This window comes from Pungitius pungitius, chromosome 4 (assembly GCF_949316345.1).
Source record: "Pungitius pungitius chromosome 4, fPunPun2.1, whole genome shotgun sequence".
NCBI classification, from domain to species: domain Eukaryota; kingdom Metazoa; phylum Chordata; class Actinopteri; order Perciformes; family Gasterosteidae; genus Pungitius; species Pungitius pungitius.
In genome coordinates, this window is record NC_084903.1 from 1,672,708 (window position 1) to 1,694,327 (window position 21,620).

General features: G+C 42.0%; 2 protein-coding genes and 1 non-coding gene across 9 annotated transcripts; all 3 read right to left on the reverse strand.

Annotated features, from left to right (window-relative positions):
• Window positions 1–36: 36 nt before the first annotated feature.
• LOC119229576 (proprotein convertase subtilisin/kexin type 6) lies at window positions 37–15,132 on the reverse strand. Of its 6 annotated transcripts, XM_037490089.2 has the most exons (22): window positions 13,820–15,129; window positions 12,821–12,925; window positions 11,837–11,947; window positions 11,599–11,742; window positions 11,326–11,402; window positions 10,645–10,733; window positions 9,800–9,972; window positions 9,505–9,717; window positions 8,539–8,639; window positions 7,496–7,599; window positions 7,258–7,375; window positions 6,776–6,964; window positions 5,876–6,012; window positions 5,602–5,757; window positions 5,351–5,453; window positions 4,303–4,490; window positions 2,806–2,893; window positions 2,614–2,717; window positions 2,292–2,421; window positions 2,028–2,146; window positions 1,331–1,443; window positions 37–362 (listed from the first exon to the last, which is right to left on the reverse strand). In XM_037490089.2, exons 1-22 carry the CDS (start codon window positions 13,994–13,996, stop codon window positions 276–278), a joined length of 2,826 nt encoding a protein of 941 aa, XP_037345986.2. In that variant the 5' UTR covers window positions 13,997–15,129; the 3' UTR covers window positions 37–275. The 6 variants fall into 6 exon arrangements, 3 of the variants coding, with proteins under 3 accessions (XP_037345986.2, XP_037346004.2, XP_062418061.1); XM_037490107.2 differs by lacking the exon at window positions 2,028–2,146 and having other exon boundaries at window positions 13,820–14,202; XR_009956070.1 differs by lacking the exon at window positions 37–362 and having other exon boundaries at window positions 1,381–1,443; window positions 2,028–2,085; window positions 13,820–14,227.
• Window positions 14,295–14,395, reverse strand: trnay-gua (transfer RNA tyrosine (anticodon GUA)). The gene is made up of 2 exons: window positions 14,359–14,395; window positions 14,295–14,330 (listed from the first exon to the last, which is right to left on the reverse strand). It is a non-coding gene; the product is annotated as a tRNA-Tyr (tRNA).
• Window positions 15,133–15,846: 714 nt separating the features above from the next.
• Window positions 15,847–20,571, reverse strand: rwdd3 (RWD domain containing 3). 2 transcript variants are annotated; one of them, XM_037453761.2, is made up of 5 exons: window positions 20,369–20,571; window positions 18,435–18,658; window positions 18,133–18,354; window positions 17,435–17,568; window positions 15,847–17,333 (listed from the first exon to the last, which is right to left on the reverse strand). In XM_037453761.2, exons 1-5 carry the CDS (start codon window positions 20,451–20,453, stop codon window positions 17,189–17,191), a joined length of 810 nt encoding a protein of 269 aa, XP_037309658.2. In that variant the 5' UTR covers window positions 20,454–20,571; the 3' UTR covers window positions 15,847–17,188. The 2 variants fall into 2 exon arrangements, with proteins under 2 accessions (XP_037309658.2, XP_037309668.2); XM_037453771.2 differs by having other exon boundaries at window positions 18,435–18,653; window positions 20,369–20,505.
• Between the last annotated feature and the right edge of the window lie 1,049 nt (window positions 20,572–21,620).

The following is a 21,620-nucleotide window of genomic DNA, read 5'->3' on the forward strand; positions in this document are numbered from 1 at the left end:
CAGTGGTCACAGAGTCGATATAAAAGAAGCAGAATGTCCAGCTTTGAAAAGCTCAGGGTACTTTATTATTACATTTTGTAAGTATAATATATTATACATGTATATTATATGTACATGTATAATACCATTCATTTTCTTAGCAGAATGTTTTCTACACATTCGACATTTGGGGACAAAATGTATTTGACAAAACAATGACACTTCCGTCTCCTTTCATGACGGATTGAGAGCAAGACAAAGAAGTTTGGACGGACGCTCGGCCCCTCATCCGTTCATCAGACAGGTGCGGCAGCAGAACTGACGGTAAAGCCTCTTCTCACAGAGACGGTTGGACTTGACCATCTCACAGAACGCCTCATCGGCTGACAGACACACAATAAAAATACAACTGTTCGAAGTAGAATTTTCCATTTTGTTTTTCTCTATGTGTATTTCCTCACTACACTCAACCTCAATACGCTGTACACTGCCCCAAATCAGCAGATAAAAACAGGAGAGTTAATCAGCAGTTGTAATAAAAGTGCTGAAACATTCAGTATCTTGTAAAGCTATTTCTCTTTGAGTTGATAGACATCAGTGACCAAACAGATTTTGTTTGTACCAAATAGAAAACTAAACCAACCGCTTCACAAAGAGGACGATGGGGGTGATGCAGGAATGAGGCCAACGAGGCAACACTGAGCTGAGCCACTGGCAGGGAACGTTTGAGACGTTACTTAGATAAAACTCAAATAACCTCCCTTAAACTTAACACTTACAGGGACTTAAGCTTCATAACATGACAGGAAAAAATCCCACCCATTAGAACTTTAAATCGTCGTATGGACCACATCCTATGAATTCAAACCGTGACAAATACAAACCTTTTTTTTATCAACCATGTATTTGTATTTTATAATTTAAAGAAAAGATGTGTCACAGTGTGGATTAACCGCATATCCTTATTGTATTATTTCATAATATACCAAAATACCATATAATAATATAACAGGACACTACACTTGTGATGGTAACAATAGATGATCTCTACAGGTAGACTATATTTTAAAGTATAATATCAATAGATTATTTTCTTACTTACTGACATTCGTACTTAAATTAATACCCTATAACCTCACCCACACAACTTGAGATAACTGATCTGGTAGGCCCCCGCCAACGAAGAAATGAAAAACAAAAACAGGAAAGCAAGATTTAACTTGTGAAAACATTGCTCCATAGAGCTGCTCATCAGAACTCAACACAGGGGCTTGGTTGTTCAAGCCAAACCAGAAAAGACATGGACCAAACAAACCATGGGGGAGGTTCTCCACACAAAATAAAAACTCACCATTATTACAGGAGGCAGTGACAACACAAGTCCTGCCGACCAGATTGTAACCCTCTTTGCATTTGGTGCAAGTTGTTCCGGGGCCACTGCAGCCCAGACAGCTTTGTTCACACCTTTGTGGACGAAAAGAGATGGAAACAATTTGTTCATTTCCTATCATGGACAAAAAAGAGTTTACTTGGGATTAGTTGATAAGTAAAGTATGATCGTAATACACTTTCACAATAAAAGTCTTCATTTCAAATGTTACTGAAGAAATGTTACTTGTTATAGATGAAAGAGACAGAGAGTTTGGGATTTTTCTGTTATTTTAAACCCTTGTACCTCATAATGTACTTGTCCGGATTTTCGGCTCAAACATTTCAAAGCTAGAAAGGTGCACTACGCAGTGTGCAGGTCTCGATTCAATGAAAAACAACCAGTGCTGAACAGTGCAGTCAAGCAGTTCAAGGTTGAACTCCACAAGAGGTCTTACCAATTAGCAGCAGTTTAATGGCGTCAAAATAACAAGCTGATTGGCTACGAGCGGTTTGTCAAACACACTGTTCAAAAAAGAGTAATGACGCTGAGCCGCAGCGCAAGGGCCAAGAGGTATTCAGCAGTGTGTGTGCTGGTAGTTTTGTTAGTCGTTAGCCAAACTCACCATGGAAAACAAATACAGTGTGTTCAGTGTTTCGTCCCCCCCCCCCCTTTCTACCTGGGTGCAGAGATGAAGAGAGGCTGCGGATTTCAGATGCACTCAGCTTTGTTATCACCTGGCCGGTTAAGAGTTGTGAGTGAGGAAAAAGCAGCAAGTCAATGGCAGTATTGAACATGCTGTAAAAGAAGTTGCTGTATGAAAGTGTGAATCACAGCAAACCAAAAGAGGTCGTTGAGCATGAAACCAGAAAAACAAACTCAGTCCCCGGACGCATGGATGCACACAGTCACGCACAGGGAGGAGCCAGTGGAAACCACCCACCTGTAACACATCTTGTGAGGGACTCCGGCTGCCTCTGCAGCGTAATAGCCAGGAGTACAGATCTGCACACACCTCCACTCCTGCTGCAGGAAGCCCTCGGCACATTGGATACACTGCTCCTTACCGGGCCCTGGGGACGACAGATATTAAACATAACTGAAGATGAATGTATTACCAGGACAAAAATCTATTCACACTGATGGCTAAATCTTTGAACTTTGTCAGCGTGGTCTCATTTTAATTAGCATTTGCCTTTTTATTTCTACTGATTCTGTGAAAACACACCAAAAAAAACTGTATTCCCGCCAAACACAAGACTGACCTGTACAAGTCCTACAGGAGGAATGGCACGGGCTGCAGGTCATCTCTTCCACATGGAAAAAGGTTCCATTGGTGCATACGGGAACACAAGTCATCCCTGCCAGACTACAAACAAGAAAATCAACGACACAACAATAATTGGTTTTAAACCAAAGTTTAACACACACAAGTCAATTTGACTGTCTTTACATACCGGTAGCCGTGGCTGCAGGCAGTGCATCTGTCTGCATACCTCAGGCATTTCATACAGGTGTCGTGACACTTCAGACACTGTCGCTGATCTGGCATAGATAGCAAGCACATGCATCAATATACTGATATACTGATTTTCTTGACATTTTGTGCCACGGCTGAAACAGCGATCTCGGAATCCATCAGCTTTTGGTATGACAACGGATACGCCTCAGGAGGTAGGAGGCTATATTTCTGTGGCTCTGTGTAGCCAACAGACATTCAGGCCAAGATATCCATTTTATAAGTGCATTGCACGTTGTTTTAAGTCCAATAAGGGACTTGAGAGTCGCAGTTGAAAGACAACGAATACAACAAAGATTACAAGCTAAAATGAAATTTTAAATTTCTTTTATCAGACTGTCAGACAATAGCTAGTGGTTTATTGCATTTTGATACCTGCTTTTTCCCTCTTTTGCTATGCACAGGGTTTGTTTACCCAGCCAGATAACGAGAAAACACATTTGACCATTATCATCTTTGAAATACCTGGGGGTTCATGAGGACAGTGCACTGTTCTGGCCCTACCATGTGGACTTCATCTGCAAAGATGCACAACAGGAGACTAAAGTCATTTGGAGCCAGTAAGGAAGTCCTCTATCGATTCCTACTGGAACCAGGTAACTACCCCTCCAAGGTTCGCCCTGTGGAAATCTCTTTAGCAGTTAGCATACCCCGATACTGGCTGACCAAATCACCTGGGACAATTCCTACATGAGAAGTACCAGCATGTGCCCTCTGAGGCTGTAGGAAGCATTAGTTACAAGCTCTCTCTCTGGCTTCTCGCTCCAAAACACTGCTTAACCAATCAAGTGTGAGGTGATCCTCCGCCCCCCTGCACACATGCTGACCGACTGTGCACCTGCACCTTGCACAAGGCTCAGCTCTTTTAGCCCTCTGTTGGAAATAAAATAAAAGTTTTGAAAATGGGATGTGTGTGTACACGACAGGCTACATGTACATTTTTCTTGATCTTTCTTAGGATTGCTGGAGGGTGACATTTGTTTTGTTCTTCTATTGATTGTTTGGAACATGGGATGCAAGATCAATTTCTTTCTATGAAAATGGAAAGTACATTTTACAACTTGAGCGTTTGTTGTATCTTCCCTTTGTACTCCCCGTCATGCCTACAAAAGTAATCTAAACAAAAGGCATTGTTCATTAGTCCGTCAACACCACTTTACGACGGTTGGAACTAGCTTGCTAGTAGGTATAATGAACAAAAACGTGTTTTAGATTTAGATCAGGGGGGATAGATTGTGGATAAATGCCTATGTTATACCATTCAAATGTTACATTTGGATGTTCAATAACCACCCCCGAACCGGATTGGCTAATTCACATTAAAACTCACAATGCATTATATACTGTATGTCCATCAAGCAAAAAGGCTGACAACCCCTGGTCTACTTGATGGTTACATTTCAGATTTGGCCCACAGCGTGAATGTGTTACTTACTCTCATCAGCAAAGTATCCTTCGGGACAGGTGTTGATGCAGCTGGAGTTGAGTGTATTGAGGTAAAGGCCTTTTTGACAGGAGAGACAGTTGCTGGCAACACATCCCTCACAACCTTTATAGCAGCGTCTACAGCGGCGAGACGCAATGTCTCCATAGTGTCCAAGTGGACAGTGGCTCACACATGTTCTACACACAAAAGTAGGATGGAGCAAAGAACGTTAGTTTACAGAAAAAATATGGACCAGCTTGTATGGGCGGGTCTATATTTATTTTGAGTTCATGTAGCATCAACATTGACAATTTGCTAATATAATGTAGACAAACGTCTTGTGACCATGTTTAAAGAATATTGGAAACTTTCCTAAAAGGTCCTCTTTTTGTTTTAAAAGCCCTTTAGTTTGAAATTCAATATTTGATGGTAACATGGCATCACAAAAGGAACTTTTGGGACATACAAAAGCACAGTTATTTTTTTAGGCCATATGAGAACAATCCCTTCTGCACTTTTTAAGGAGACAACGTTCCCTAGATAACTGTTGCACAACTTTAACTGTTTGCGAATAACACTAGGGTGTTTAATACAAACCATATGTACAAATTGAAGAGATTTACACATCACAACCACAGGTTGGCCTGAGCTTTTGGTGTGAGGTTTGTCAGATTGGGTGGAGCACGAGACAGGCAGGTGTGCTTTCAATATTACATGAGGGGACCTTCCATTTGAGTTATTTTGTGGTCACATTGCAAAATTAAAAAGAGGTAATTTACTATTTCGGTTGAGGACATAATCAAAACATTCCAAATTTGTCCAAATATTGTTCCCTGTTCTAGTGGAAGCAGTAGCTAAATATATCCTAAATAAATAAATCCTAAATGTCAGCTGAAATAAGCTAAACCGCTCCGTAGAGCTCAAGCACAAGTCCACAGTTTGTCAATACAAGGGACCATTTTTTACATTACATGCAGTTATATGAGCTACTGTTAATGCAACCATACAGAGCCGTTCAGCTGGGGACCTGGTTCTACTTTCTTCGGTCAGTTCTTACCTGCCACTTTTCAAGCTGCCTAAGCTGAAGTGGACGCAGTTGAGGCAGTGTTCGGTATCGGGTCCGTCACAGCCCTGGTTTCCACACTCACTGTGGCACGGCCCTTAAAGAGCACCACGTTGTTCATGATCAACACCATCATCATCATCACCGGTATAAACAACTAGTTTTTCCGAAATAAACCATTTTTAAAATCCAACGTTATATTTCAATGAAGATGGTAGACCAAATCATTGCTTTGATTTTCTCACCGTTGTACTCTTCTTCCTCCTTCTGCTTTGGTTCCTCCACAGTCTCCGGCGGAGCTGTGACCTCGTGCATCCTTGAAGGGGATTGCTGAGCACTGAGGGGCTGGTAAGGGTCCTGAGATGTGCCGTAAAGGATCAGTGTCCATTCTTTTAGGTGGCCTGAGAAGTATAAAAATAATAGTAAAGTATTTTTTTATTCTCGGGATAAGGAAACCTGCTTCAATTTTTGTTCATCTCAATGTAAACTTTAATGTACACTTGTGCTGTTGGACCTTACCCAGCACCTCAGGGTTGCGTAGTTTTGATGGTGAGTCAACAATCTCCAGAGTCCATAAGCCCTGTGACCTTTCACCCCAGAAATGAACCGTCATGAACTCCCAGTTCCTGAAACCCTCGTTGGATCTGTCAAACAACCTGTAGGTGGGGTGAAATGAACTATAAGTAAGGTGAAAAGCTGATCAGTTTTACCATAGACTTTGTACCTATTAACTATGAAATGTCACCAGCACGTTGTGATTTGGTAGGTACACAATTGCCAATGGCCCTGTGACAATGTTCATTCCGCACTTCCGTCTCCCTTGCTTGTTCCAAACCCATATTCCAACTCTAGCCGTCATTTTGATTGGGGTTTGAGGGTCCACCTTCACCCCCCCCCCCCCCCCCCCCGACTAAACCATGTCCACCTTCAAACTCTACCATTATTTAAAGTACTACCACACGTCTCTTCAGATTTGTGACTGTGGCATGATTGATGATTGAGGCCACAACATCTGTAAATAGACAGACCCATATGCAAACACTAGTTCCTACTACAGTAGGTCATGATGCCTCACACACGTAAGGCAGTGCTGCAGCAGGCGCTGTGAGAAGGAAAAGCAGGGGGGTCTGCAATTATTTATAAATACTAAAACTAGTATTTAGTTGAATACAGAGTACAGTATATGGTTGATGTTGGGAACACACATCAGCATGGCCTGGAAGCATGAAAAAAAAACACACTTAATTTAGCAGAGACAACAAATGAAACATGTATGAAAGAAAAATGTGTCTTGCCAATATCGATGTTCAACGTACTAGGGGTAATCCACAGCCCTAACTGTTTCCAATAGGTACGGTAGATAATGTAATGTGATATTGGACCTGCAGCATGCGATGCAGTGCCCACTGTGGTTCTCACCTCTTAGCCAGCAGCTGTGATGTTGTCCCAGACGGAGAGATGAGGTTGATCTCCATGTCTCCTCGCCGTGGGTGGGCAATCAGCACCTTCACCACCACATGCTCCAGGTAATCCACGTGTTGCTCAGGTTCTTCTGAACACCCAGAGGTGGTAATGGTGCTGTTCAGACTTTGGCCAGCATGAATGTACCTGGGACAGCAATAAGCATAAGCATGGTCGATTACATACATCTAAGAACAGATTGTCCTTCAGTGACAAGTTACACCTTAGATATGTGATGCCATCTAAACGCGTGTGAGAGGGATGCAGTTACACCTTTTCAACATCTGGCAAGAATGATAGAACAATCCCAATTTTATCCAATTCTATTTAAATCTAAATTTCAAAGCCGTTCGATCCGCGATGGATGTAGAGAGTGGCCTTGACATTTCTGCAGAAAGCTCTGCTAAGTACTTCTGACTCATATTTCCAGTTCAGCTCACCTGTTGCGTCTCACAGGCATCCGACTGCAGGTGTGCTGAGGCGGAACAGTCCTCCACTTGGTAGCTTCGAGCACCATGGCCTCTGCATCCACAAGGCCAAAACCATACAGGTGGCTGACTGTGATCAAAATCAGACTTTTCTTTAATTATCAGTTCAGACTTCAGTTTTTTTTTAAAGTATATTTGGTATAAAACAGTAAATGTATTATGTCAGTAATGGAGATAGAATGCAATGTGCCTCTGAGTCCTGCAGCATTGGTCTTCCAGTCATCAGCTTTCAGGTGAACCGGTCTAGATGTCTTCACCAGAAGATGTTGCACATCCCTCCAGGTCAGCAAAAGGCTGGAGACACCAATGATAATGTTCACCTCAGTTGGCCAAACAGGGTGGTGTTTGTTTGATGAGCCTTTAATTGTTATGAGTGAGAAAATGACTTTAGTTCAACCAGGATGCTAAACTCGGAAAGAAATGAAGTTATCGTGATAGGCCCAGAGCGCCTTCAGTCAGCTGTCACGTGATACAGTCTCTATGGATGGAATGGCTCTGGTATCCAACAGCACCGTCAGAAATCTTGGAGTTCTCTTCGACCAGGATATGTCCTTCAACTCTCATTTAATATATATATATATATATATATGTTACTTGTAGACTGGATTACTGTAATTCTTTGTTATCAGGCTGCTCTTGTAAATCGCTTAAACCTCTCCAGTTGATTCAGAATGCTGCAGGACGTGTATTAACAAGAACTAAGAAATGGGATCATATAACTCCTGTATTAACTTCTCTGCACTGGCTTCCTGTTAAATCAAGAATAGAATTTAAGGTACTTCTCCTCACCTACAAGGCACTTGCTGGTGAGGCACCGTCTTATCTTAAAGAGCTTGTTACACCGTATTTCCCTACAAGGCATCTACGCTCCGTAGATGCTGGGCTACTTGTGGTTCCTAGAGTTTTAAAAAGTAGGATGGGGCCCAGAGCCTTCAATTATCAAGCTCCTCTTTTGTGGAACCAGCTTCCACTTTCAGTCCGGGGGGGCAGACTCGGTCAGCTCATTTAAGATAAAGCTTAAAACGTTCCTCTTTGATACGGATTTAACCTTAGTTTACACTGGCTCAATCACAATGTCACCCATAAACCCAAACCCTCAAAGAGTTTTACTCTCTAATTTGAAGGTCTTCCAGGCTCTTTCCCCGTAAGATGATAGTTCATTTTAAATAATATTTTTACTGTTTTTGTGCCTGATTTAGTAGTATTGAGGTATTTAACAACAGGTTAACTGACTTGGCCTCCAGAGCGAGGGCTACGATCCCCGCCACGATGGGGGCAGAGACGGATGTGCCGGTGTGACCCTCGGTGCAGAGGTGCCGGAGGTCGGTGGTTGCCTGCAAGGGATCACATAAACAGTGTAGTTCCTGTAATGACTATAACAAATATCTCACATTATCTGTGAGCTACTGATTAGCGAAACGGGCTAACTGGTTTGGGACGCGTTTTTTAGGCTACAGACAAATTGTTTGCCCAGTGCCCTTTCTGAACATCTTTCCATTCAGTGATCTGTTTATTCTTCCGTGCGTCTTCTAGTTTCCACATAACGTGAGTGACACACCAGCAAAGCAAACATAACTCTGCTGATCTTTGGTCTTCACCCACACAAAAACACACACACACGCACACACAGTCAGTTCTACCAATACAAAATGGTCAACTTACTTACTGTCTCACTTTCTGTGGTCTGTTTGTAGCTGAAACAGCCAGAATACTCACTATTAACTCAATGGATTTGACCAAAAAAAAAGTTACCAGTACTTCCTGTGCAGTGATTGACATCTGTCATCTTTTTACTGTTCAATTTCAATTTGCCGACCCTCACTTTACCCACTTTAAGGTTGAGAGATTTAAACGCTGGATGAGGCAAGTTTCTTTCTTTTTATGATGCGGCGTCTTCATTTTACATGTAGCATTAGGTTGAAAAATGTAGCAAACATGTGACATATTTCCACCTTTTAAAATTGTCAAAGTGAATGTCCCACATCCAACACACAGAGAAACATAAGCTTTTCTTTAAGAAACTGCCAAATGAAGATTCAGTGGGGATCAGAAGAGCCGCGAGGCGAATAACGACAAAGAAATGACTAAGCTTGTTGTGCTGGAGTAACTCGTTTCTTTCAGAATTGTGATAGAAATCACACATATTTTATTAAAACTGTCCAACTGAGCTGCAGTCACTGAAATGTGTGCACTACTCACAATGTTCCTCTCGTTAAACTCTCCACTGCTGTATGTTGTAGCAATGATGGAGCTGCAGACCTCGAGGTACCAGGGCTTGTTCCCGTTCTCTGTGGTGCTGGAGATGGAGATTGTGTATATGCTGCTGGTGTAACCGTCACATGAGCAGTGATCCCCCTGTCGACCCCCGTTACCCGACGCCCAGACAAAAATGGACCCCAAGCCTTTGCGCCCCTGTGTGATACAGAGACATGTGGTGCCGTCATTTCATTCAAACATCCATCATATCATATCGTTTTTTTCTTGGTCCACCAACCTTCTTAATGCCCTGCTCAAAGGCCTGCTTAGTGAGCAGCCCGGGGCCATCCACTGTCTTGCCATCGTCTTTTGGCCCCCAGCTGGCACTGTAGATGTCAATGTAGTCAGGTCGGATGCTAAGGGACTTGGCCTCCACCAAATCAGTCACATCACCATCCAGCATCCGAATCCCTGTGTCCAAGGTAACATCAGAACCATGAAACTCTTTTCAAACCTTGTATGTTAATCAAATATATTTTAGCTTAGAATAAAAGACCCTTTGAGTATATGGCTGATGGCTGACAGCTATGCTTGATTTTACTCAGGAAGCATGTTTGACTCATAAAATAGGATACTTTCTATCAGTACTTACAACCATTCAAATGTATAAATAACTTTTAGTATACCAACTGGTCCAGCCCAGTAAAATACTGTTTACCTCTGCAGACGCCTGAGGTCTGATTCTTGGAAGGCAAACACAACCAGGTATGACCTGTATCTTTTTAAGATGTGATAAAGAAGTTACTATAACTGCAGCCTGCAAAACAACAACAACCTGGCTTTGACCTTATTAAAAGTAAGATCAACACATTTATTAGGACTCCCTTGTTTGTTAATGGTCATGTCTGTCAGAAACGTTTTGCAAATCAATGTAATTGATTTTGATATATTTCCCTGCATAAGAGAACCGTTGAGCCACGCTTGACTAAAAGTCCTTGGGATCAACAGAGTGATTAAGATACATCGATATGAACCATGAGTATGAGCTCCGTAGTGACTACTCGTTAAATTGTTGTGGAATGTGTTTATGTCTGGAAGATAATGGTGGTTCACAGCCCACACTACAAAGACACACAACTCTACCTCCAATATGAGCATTATAGGCAATCCCAACAGTACAATGGGAGTTATTGGCCACTGCAGCAACTTCACCCGCACACCGAGTTCCATGCCTACATGTGGAGAGAGAACAAGCACAGAAATGAAAGCCTGACACTTGGCTGATCTGCTTCAATGACACAATCAAAGGCATATTAATGTAAGCATTAGTGGAAGGCCCCTAACGGATACCCGGTTAGGCATCTTTATCAACTCACCCGTTTCATTACCACACGCCCGAAAGGTGCTGACATGACACAAAATGCATGATCAATAGTGACTTATTTGACACGTGAGTTAGTGAATGAATTCCATTTAACTTAAGTTGTTTCCTAAACACGACACCGTTTTATTTCTGCATAACAGATTTTAGATTTTGGTGTGCATTGAGGCGCTGTCCTTTACACTTCCAAATCTGATGCTAGAGGAGTGCTTAGTTTAAAGGGTGAAAATGTGTCGGCCAATCATAGTGTGAAGTTGGCATTAACGTTTCACAAACCAAACAGAATTTCAGATACTGTCTTAAACGTACACTTTAAGGCCTGCAATACTTGAAAACCATCTGGAACTACTACTATTACAGTAATAAGGTACATAGACGATGAACCTGCAGAATAGATTGAAGTTCGTTGTGAAGGTCAATACATTGGTGGTATTCTTTCTTACATGTTTTCATTGCGGGAGTCATAGCGTGGAGTCGGGTCATGGTCCTTCCCATTGACATCATAACTTGCCAGATGATCCTAAAGAAACAGGGAACAACAGAATAAATACAAACACATTGGTGAGGCTGAGACGAAGCTTCTATCACAGTTCTTGGAGTGATGAACTGGTCCCAAACATGTGAATGACTTAGGGCACCAACCCATGATTTTAAATGCAAAAATTGAATTAAATAGATATTTGTAGTTTGGAGATCTTTAAATGGATGGCACATACATAGTTCTGTGCAAGATCGGGGTGGTTTCTCTCAATGCCGTCATCCAATATGGTGACCACCACATTCTTTCCTGTGTAGCCCCTCTGCCAGGCAGCCAGAATGTTCATCTCCAAGTGACAACGGCTGTTCTTATCATTGCAATGCTGAAAAGAAACATGGTAGACAAGCCCCAAACTGTTTGTCTTTTCTCGTCAGAATGATAAATCCAGGATGAGGGATTTAGTGTTCTGTACTCACAATGTACCACATGTTGGACCATTTAGGGTCATTGAAATGAATGAAGCTGGGGTCCCTTTGAGCATATCTCTTTACTCTGTGTTTTACCACCTGTTGCTCAGCCCAGTTCACCTAAAGATGGAAGTGGAAACAGAAAGAACACCATAAATCAGTGTTCAAGTGAAAGCAGTTTTCCATGGAAGCCCACACCTATGACATATAATCCAAAATTATTTTTGAATATAAATGAAGTCAAGACCTTTTCTTACTCAAAGTTACAGACATGCCAGACTCAAGCGCCCGGCTTGCAGGCTGAGAAATATGTTGGTGCATGAGCAGATCATGTTCACAAAGGCCAAATCACAAAGGGAGGCGGCCGAGGGAGCTTAGGCTGAAGAAAAAGCTAAATCAGCCTGGCCTTTTACCCGAGGGACAGATGTTTGACGTGTCTCCAGACAATAAGGAAGCATTTTTTAAAGTAGGCTTCAGCAGAAATTCCGTTGCTGATTCCGTTGCAAGCCCAGCTGATGGAAAAGGGAAATCGCATATTCCCTTGCTGTGGATGACAGCGGGTGACATGATCTTTATAACAAAGGAATATTTTGGGGAATGCATGGCACAACGACGGAAAAAATATATATTTGAAAAGGGATCCAAATGTGTGAATGAAATGAAACTGGATGGAACACTCTGGCGACAGATGGAGCGCCTGCGATGTGCAGGGAAATGAACAGATTAGTGGGTGGATGTGGGAGAAATGTGCAGGGGAGCTGCATCTGCACCAGGAAACGCTGTGGGGGGGGGGGGGGGGGGGGGAGAGAGCTCTCAAAATGCAATAAGGCCCGTAACAAAAACAGTGAACTCACTTTCTGTTTTAGACTGTTTGTTCAGGAGTGCAAATAAACTGGGAAAACACTGAGCACTGAGTTCACTCTGAGATTTGCAGACTTGGCAACCTGTTGCCTGTGTTTTAAATCACTTGAGAGAAATTGGCACAAATCTCACCTCAGGATCCATATGGATGAAGCTGTGGGGGCCCTTCAAAGAGTATGCAGCTCTGCGGACCACTCTGCTGTGGTGGAAATGGTAATGACCCTCCAGACTTCCTATCTGACCAAACACATACAACAACAACCACATCAAGACAATGACAACCAGCCCAATGGGACGTAAACTGTGCAGCGATAGCTAAATATTCTACTTTCTGAGCTGTAATCCAAATGGCTCCGTCTGTATTTATAACACATTTTGGGCCATCTGTTGATGATTTAGTAAACATGCATGTCATTTCTTGACTGCACACCAGAAATCTGGGCCTGATTCTCAACACATGGGCTCAGCTGGCTCACTGCTGTCTTATCCTCTCCTGACCTCTTGGTAGGTATAACAAACGTGTTATAAGGTAACACAAACACACAGTTTTGACAGGTGTCATTTCATATCTGTGCGTTATCAGTCTTGCTCCATTAGTAAGAGCAGGTTCAGGGTTGGTGGCTGCTGTTTGTGGATTCCACATGTTAGTTAGCCACGATGTTTAGAGGAATGGATGTTCATAATGTGATAAGAAGTTGCACTTTGGTCCAGGCTTTTCCAGCCTCAGGAGTAAATCAAGGGTCTTGTCTGAGGAAGATAAACACCAACAATGAGGACGTTTCTTACTCACTACCAAAAAGTTATTCTTGTGAACAGCTTATTAGTGATGTGTTTAGAAGTTGAAAATGAGTTATTTTCAAGTCTAGATATAGCAGAAAGGATTTTGCTTGAGCTTTGTTTTGTATGTTGGAAAATTCCCAAAATATATTTCTTTTGAATGGTTTCTATTCAACGAAACCTAATGTGAAGTCAACAATCGTAAATCCTAAAATATTTTCCAACATCTCTACAATATTTATATTTATTTAGATGTAGCTTTCCGATTGGTCTCATCTATTCTCAGCATTCCTGTTCAAACGTACAAAGTAGACGAAAGGCATCCGTCGCAGAAACGGCAAACAAACAACTTACCTGTCCAAAGTTGGTGTATCCATATTTCGCCGCGATCTTATCAGCCTGTTTCTGACCCCCTGCGATCCGCACCGCCCAGTGGTTCGTGAAGACGGGACTGGATCCGGTACCGAGTCCCGACGCCACCGATAGACTCGTTTCAACAAAGAACACGGTGAAAAGCAAGAACGCAGGCATTGTGTGTGGAATCAGTGTCGCCAATCAATCACGTGGACATCTGGACGTGGAGATCACAGTCCTCACATCCGAACCGATTATTTATACTACGCGATACTCTACAACACGCGCGGCCTGCAGGCTCTCGTTGAAGGCACCTCCCACGAATGAGGAACCTTCGTGCGTTTTAGACCTATTTGACGGTAAGTTAAAAAAAAAAAAAGAAGACAAGCAGTGGTTGGCCATCAGTAAAATCCCTGTTTATTCCACTCTCACTAAGGGCCATACAACTCTTCCAAAACGGACAAAGATAAAAACCTCCTTCGAGCCGGAGTTGAACCAGCGACCTAAGGATACCTGCTCATTGCACATTGAATATCAGCCTACAGTCCTCCGCTCTACCAACTGAGCTATCGAAGGGTACAGGGTTTAACATTTTAAAACATTAAACAACGCTGCACCTGAGACGTTTGGTATATTTGATATTTTGCGTACGTGTGAACAATGACAACAATAGTTGATCCAATGCTGGCGGGTTTGATGACTCGTCCTTGAGTATTATTTCGTCTTTCTTGACGTTTTTACACAAAAGTTCAATAAACCAACAAAAGTAAAATGTCAAATATTGTTCGGATCGGAGTTTTAACGCCTAATAATATGACAATAATATGGTTCGCGAGGACCTCGTTTGGGGCCCTGATCCGATGTGATTCAACAAACGCCGCGATGTGCACGTGTTAAACCGTGATTTAAAGTTACTTGCTCACTCCTTTCAGCAGATGGATGTGAAAACATTCTCATGGGACAGTACAAAAGACCATTAATTCGATTAAATGAAAATATCCCTGTAAGCCTAAACATACAATAACAGTAACTGCTGGGCATTTACCTGCTTTTAACCAGATTGAACCACCAAATACTTTTTAAAGTTGTGTGTGAGTGACTTTATGATTGTTATAACTAACATATGTTTTATTGATTTGTATGTGAGAGACAGGCCTGAGAACAGTTAGAAAGCTAGGACTCACTGCCCTCTGCAGGTGTACGTGGGAAGTCTTATTCACACCTGTGCACAGCACATTCTAATGCTGTACAAATAGTATATTGGCAATTTAAAACCAAGATACAAAACCTATTTTTTGTCTTGTGTCTTTTTTCAATTTCAAGCTGTCCTGTTTGAAATCAGATAGCGTTTCAACGTTATCATGTCCTTAAGCACTAACATAAACAACAACAAATTGAAAAAACAGCCTAGAGCGTTGGTACTTCTTGGAGCAGTTGACCTGCATCCTTCCTTTTGGGACTTATTTGGGATTGGAAAACAGCATTATTGTTGTTATACTTTAGGAGAAAAAAGGGACAATTGCCTACATATATATATATATAACTCATCTGGGGGGGGGGGTATTGCACGAAACCAGGAAAATGGATTAAGCTAGGATATTCAGGTTATTTGGATGAATTTACCTTGAATTTGGTTGCACGAAAGCAGGTTGAATTAAGTCAAGTAACCATGGCGATTTATTCTTTGCAGCTAGCCTGCTCCATGACAGGCTAAGAGCCAGGCTAAGATTAATCCTGGATTGACTTAGCTCCTCCTTCTCATACCGACTCAGCAAACGTGCAACCGATTAAGCCGCGACGAGCGGCTCACAAGTCAAGCTGCGTCCACAGAAATAGTAAAAATGTGTTGTTTTTTTGAGGTTCTGTTTTACACAAAGCTCTTTGATGTCTTATTAAATATAATTTAAATTCACCAAAGGGGCACCCCATGTGACCATTTTGATCATTAAGGGTACTGACGTTATCTTCAGGTCAAAGTTGACCTTTGAGTCCTGGGGACAACGTAAAAATACAGTTTGTGAAAACCCAAACGATTCGAGAGCGTTTATTCTCGCAAAGAACACACAGTGTGAAAACTCTCCTTATACGCTATAAAAAGCACAGGCCTAAGGATCACGGGTCACATGTTTTTGACATTCAGCTGATCATCTACAGATGATAAACAGGAGAGCAAATAACTAACGTTCCCATCTGTTTAGGTTCACTCTACACTGCCATGAAGACCTCACATACATTTCAGGTCAGTCCTGCATGTATGCTAATGCTGCCCCATTTGGTACTTTTTTCCGGCCTAACGTAAATGTATGCTTTGGTCGGAGTCATTTGAAGATGTGGATACAAATTGAAACATTTAGATTCAAACACACCATGGTGTAATGGTCAGCACTCCGAGCCGTGATTCCAGTAATCTGGGTTTAAGTCCCAGTAGGACCTTATCAAGTGAAAAAATGTACATGGCAAGTCTTTTTCCAGTGTTCATATGGAACTCCTTAACCATGGAGTCTTCTAATGTGTTGGTGTCTTTCAAAGGGTTCAATTGTTTCACAAGACATTTTTGTACTTCCGAACAAGGCTAAATGCAGATGTCAAACTGCTTGTTAAGAAAGAGATTAATATAGAAAAATGACAATGGATCAGCAACCTGAGATGTGCTGGTTTTTGCGGCATACAAATGCATTAGCAGTGAATCGATTCCAAGTCAAGTGCTGCAATAACGCTGCAAATGAGTGCCAACGATCCTTGGCAGGAATATATAGAAGATCAAGAGGCTAAAACAAGGGGAGCTCAGGGCAAAAACAAAGTGCTGGTAATCAATCTTGGGTGTAGGTGATCATCTTTATAAACATCGGTGCATAAACGTCTTGCTGTCATTTGACTAATCAATGTTAGAGATGTTAGAAATGTATCCTTGCAGTGGTTGTGAGGAGGGTTACGAAAGGCCCAAAATAGTGCACTGTACAAACTAGCAGCTGGAATGCCGTGTCTGCTATGAGTCTAGATTAGTGACAGATGAATAAAAGGCAGAGGTGAAAATCAACATTCACAAATCCATTTGTTTAACTTGTATTTGGAAAATAGAGCCTAGTTGTTTGCTACTACTTACCCTTTGGCTGATTGTTTAACATTTACAATGTGCATTTCCCAATTATTTAACCACTTGCTAATGGTATACAGCGCTGTAGTCTTGTTTCTTGACCACTCAAAGCACATTTCCAGTACATGTCCATTGCCCCATTCACACACATTGACATCAAGACCATCCATCAAGACCATTCCTACACATTCATGATCAATTTGAGGTAAATTGTCTTGTCCAAAGTAACAGGGACCTGGTCTACACACACTGAGCCTCAACAGCCCAAATAGGCCTTATTTGGGTGGCGGTAGAGTCACGGCGGTTGAGTCCCTCAGTGACGGCCGTATCTGCTGGTAGAGACCAGTCATGTTGATTTCCTGGAAAGCCGCAGTCAACTCTGGGAGGGATTTGTAGTTCTTCACTACAAAACCCTGGATTCTATGGAAAACATGGGAAGCACAAAGAGAAACCTGATGAGAGCTGGAGACTTTTTGAAAAGTCCTTCCCCTCATTCAGATTATTCACTTATGACGCCGTACTTCTGTGATCCATACTCATGTCCACTGAAGGAGGACGTAGGGCTTTCAGTGAGAACTTTCATCATTCTCTCTTTGCATTTCTTGCCTGAAGAATCAACATCCACCTTCACTGTCCTCAAAAGGCGACAAAACTCCTGAATAGACAAGGATACAATCAAAAAGGTACGAAACGCATCACGAGTTACTTTACAGTGAAAACTGAAGTGTTCTATATTATCAGGTTGATAACATTTACAAATATAGCACTGTGCTGAAACTAGTTTGAGTGTGTCTTATTAAGTATTTGCATCCATATGTAGTCGTCATTAAATAAACCAGAATGTGATGAGGGTTTATTTATGTTATGTGTTATTACTCCGTCATTAACAGCCTCACTTGACTGAATGGAAAAAAAGATCTTCCTTCGGTAAAGCCACAGGTACCGAAACTAAATCATATTCTCATTCATCACCGGCGTTCATGTACCATGTTATTATAATCGCACTGTAAAGATGTGTTCATTTAATACTATCAATGGTACAGTACTGTTATATGTTCTGGTTGTTCTCTGGAGAATACTCCATACGTCTTTTAATTCATAAGGCACGGCCATACAGTACTGTAGCTATATGCTGTATACAAAAAAAAAGACAAGACAAAGAGAAAGGACAGTTTTTAACATATTGTACAAACGGAAGGCTTAACATGTGTGTCAGTACCTTAATGTTGGATCTGGCTCCCTGCAGAATTACCAGTATACTTTGTCCCAGTAGCAACCTCCCACTGAGCTGCAGCTGCTGGGTCCAGCGCTCCAGCAGACTGATGTAGCGATTTGGAGATCGGATGTGGTCCAACGACAGCGCCGCCGTCCACTGCTCCGCTTCTTTCATCTCTCCTCCCTCCTCCTCCTCACCGCCTGTGAAGCTCTCCGTCACCACACACTGCATTTTTTTTAAACAAATGATTACTTGTGGTGCATTGATGTATTGTTATCTTCATTTCAGTCAGTGAGCTCAATTACCTGCAACCATTCCACTAGCTGATGAACCATCGGCTCTGGAGGTAAAGCAGCAGCTTGATCCAGCAGCTTCTGCCTGATGTCGTGACACTGAGTCCTGGAGAGGACGCTGGAGGAGACGGAGATGCCGGGGGGACAGGAAGGGTAGCGCAGGTGCAGATGGAACAAGAGTTTTACATCCACTCCTTCAACACTCCTGTTAATCTGGACCATGAGCCCATCCTGTGCTACAAGGCAAAGAGAGCAATAGTAAGTGTGTGTGTGTATATATATACATATATACAGTATATACAGTATGAGAGAACTGATCTATATGTATATATACATCTCAGTGTTTCCCTTACCATTATAACAGGGGCCATGCTGAAGAGTATATATATTTCTATATATATTAGCTGGATGGACATATAGATTGAAACATATGCATATATAAATGGCATACCATTCTGATTTGATGGTATATACCTCTCAAATTAATGGCAATAATAATTGCCAAGCACACAGTGGTGTAGGGCTGCAAGCACTGTGTGGGCAAATGTATGCATACTTTATATATTGGTACAGGTATGTGTTTATCAAAAATTACTCTTTTAGTGTACTATTCTGTGCGTGAGAACAAGGTATCAAATATTTTACTTTTTCAGAACGGCATGAATGAATCGGTATGGACCCGCCTCCTCGTCCACATGCAAAACCCATGAAAATAAATATCTTCCACAAACGTGTTTGGCCACTGAAGACCCATGTTGCAAAATGTAGTAATATTAGTCAAAATCAACACACACATTCTCATGAGGACAAGAGGGAAAATACACTGCTATGAATGATATTCATGGGGGTGGAAAATAGTATGAAGTAAGACTGCCATAATGTCTAAGAGCGCTAAATGCCGATCTAAGAAATTGACGTGCCGTTCATATGATTCAGAGTGGCATGGCAACGCTGAAACAATAGAGGAACATACGTGTCAATTATGTGAATAAATAAACTGAGAACACATTTGTCAGTGATGGTTTAATAAAATGAGACTGAAGCTACATGCCCGTTTTCGATCTCTGCGTCACTGAATATTTGGTCGCTTAGCGCCCCCATCTGGCAGGTATTGGACCCTGCCAATAAAGACTTGTCGGTACAGTAATATTAGGTTTATTCAAAATATGCGTCATGTCTTACTATCCAAAATAGATAAAAGAGAAAAACAGTCTCGTCCTCATCCATTTGTTATTTCAGGCCTTTTTAGACGTGGAAAGGCTTCACTGAGGAAACCTACACATGCAGCACGTTGTCTCATTATTAAAATATTTTGGCAATTTTCATAGCAGTAGTAACACATGGAAATGATGTGTGTCTTGCGGTCAAAGAGTTCGCGAGTCAACATGCGCAGTTTGTTGCAGCTTAAAACGTTAGATACGACAGCAAACTGCGGTCACGTGGACAGAATTTTACAAATAAATGCACTTCTACTGGGGGCGTTACGGTAAAAGGGCTTTCAGCCTTAAAGGGCACTAATCGCCCATCTATGAAGTGTCAAATCCCAATCTTTCAACGGTCTAAGATGGGTAACACCCTGCTTTCAATTGATCCTATTTCCCGTTGGCCTCCTCTATCCCCATGTACATTTACATAAAATATTACTGTGTACGTTTTGAGAAAATCAAATATAATGGCAAAAGTACTAACTGTACTAACTACTGTGACTTTACATGGTAATAGAGGAGGTCAATATAAAATGGGATCTAGAGTCAGAAGAGTGTTACCCGGTTTCTACCTGATTTAAAGACAGTTCAAACATTGAAAAAGACACTTAAAATGATCACCAGTGCCTTTTTGGCTGTACAGACCCATTTACCGTAATACGGTAATAAAATAGAGGCGCAATTCATTTTGAAATGCGGTCCCCATGACCGCAGTGACAGCGACATGTTAGTTAACGTTACCGGACTGCTGGAGGAGCTGGAACTCTCCTTCTCCGCAGTAGATTGAAGATAAGACGGAAACTTCATCGACAGCAGCTTCGGACATTATTTACGTGTGTTCTCGACAAGTGTACCAAAGAAGACGACATGTTAAGAAGCCCTATATTATTAAACGTAATATTTCAGTGGATTGAAGTAGGAGCGGAAATGATGGCGCTGCCCCGTCCTCACCTCTAAGTCGTCCGGGTAGCTCCGCGTACAACATTAATAAGTTCCGCGCCAAAATTAGCACACCGGAAAATCCCTTTTCACTCTCACCTACACTCTCACTCAACATCCTCAAACTTTTAGTACTTAACAGACTATAAAGCAAACAAAGAAAAAGTGTCAAGGTCCTGCAGTTTTTTTGTTTCAAACCGTAAATGTAAACACATCTTGTGTTACCAATTTTGTTTGTTACTCAATTTGCCATGTTTTTTTGTATTGTAATGAAATAATAGTAATGGAATGGAAATGAGAGGCAAGAGGGAGCAAAGAGGAGGAAACAAAGTCTTGCTCTTTTGATCTTGCTCTGGAGATCGATGGGGAAATAGCCAAGAGCGGGCAAGTGGGGAGGAGGCTGCTGCTCAGCGTTGTTTCGTTGTTGTGCAATCAGCTTGTCTGGGGAAAGATTGTCTGAAGGGCATAAAAATGTACCATTATGAGATTAAGAGCTAATTATATCGGGAAGAGGCTCTTTGATCGCAGTGTAGCTGCAGCTATTTTTGTGGGACAGACAAAGAGTGACACCAAGGCCAATAATCAAGTGTTGAGTGCCCATCTGTCTCATCTCCCAAGTCAAGCCAGACCGACAGTGGGAAAGCATCTTTCTGGCGAGTGGACACATGGTCCAGAGAGTGATGTTTAGCGTTGCTCATAAAACCAACCGCCATCTTGTGCCTCGACGGGGTTATCACTTATTTTTACCATGAGAGGCATGGTCGACTTTGCTTTGGAGCATGAATCTGGTGATGGGGGCCGAGGAAGAGCGGGCATTAGCCAATCTGACAAACAGGGATGTGACAGAGTTGAGAGGTCTCAGTGACACTCTGTCACTGAGGGATCAACGCTGAGAACCCGGTTGAATAGAAGCAGAGACAAGGCGACGGACCCTGACCCAATCCTTTGTGTCATGACAGTTCATTATTAACTTATGAAGCATGTGTCAATTGCATTTGACCAACACACATGCATGGGTTAGGGACGACAGTTCCATGGTAATTACTGATAAAAG

Coding starts and splice junctions, on each gene's coding strand:
- LOC119229576 (XM_037490089.2), bottom strand. CDS start 13,996: ATGCCTGCGTTCTTGCTTTTCACCGTGTTCTTTGTTGAAACGAGTCTA. Junction 11,403..11,598: donor CCGATCTTGCACAGAACTAT/GTATGTGCCATC, acceptor CTGTTTCTTTAG/GATCATCTGGCAAGTTATGA. Junction 10,734..11,325: donor GACTCCCGCAATGAAAACAT/GTAAGAAAGAAT, acceptor CTCCACATGTAG/GCATGGAACTCGGTGTGCGG.
- rwdd3 (XM_037453761.2), bottom strand. CDS start 20,453: ATGTCCGAAGCTGCTGTCGATGAAGTTTCCGTCTTATCTTCAATCTAC. Junction 18,355..18,434: donor AGCTAGTGGAATGGTTGCAG/GTAATTGAGCTC, acceptor AAAAAAATGCAG/TGTGTGGTGACGGAGAGCTT. Junction 17,334..17,434: donor CATGAGTATGGATCACAGAA/GTACGGCGTCAT, acceptor TGTTTTCCATAG/AATCCAGGGTTTTGTAGTGA.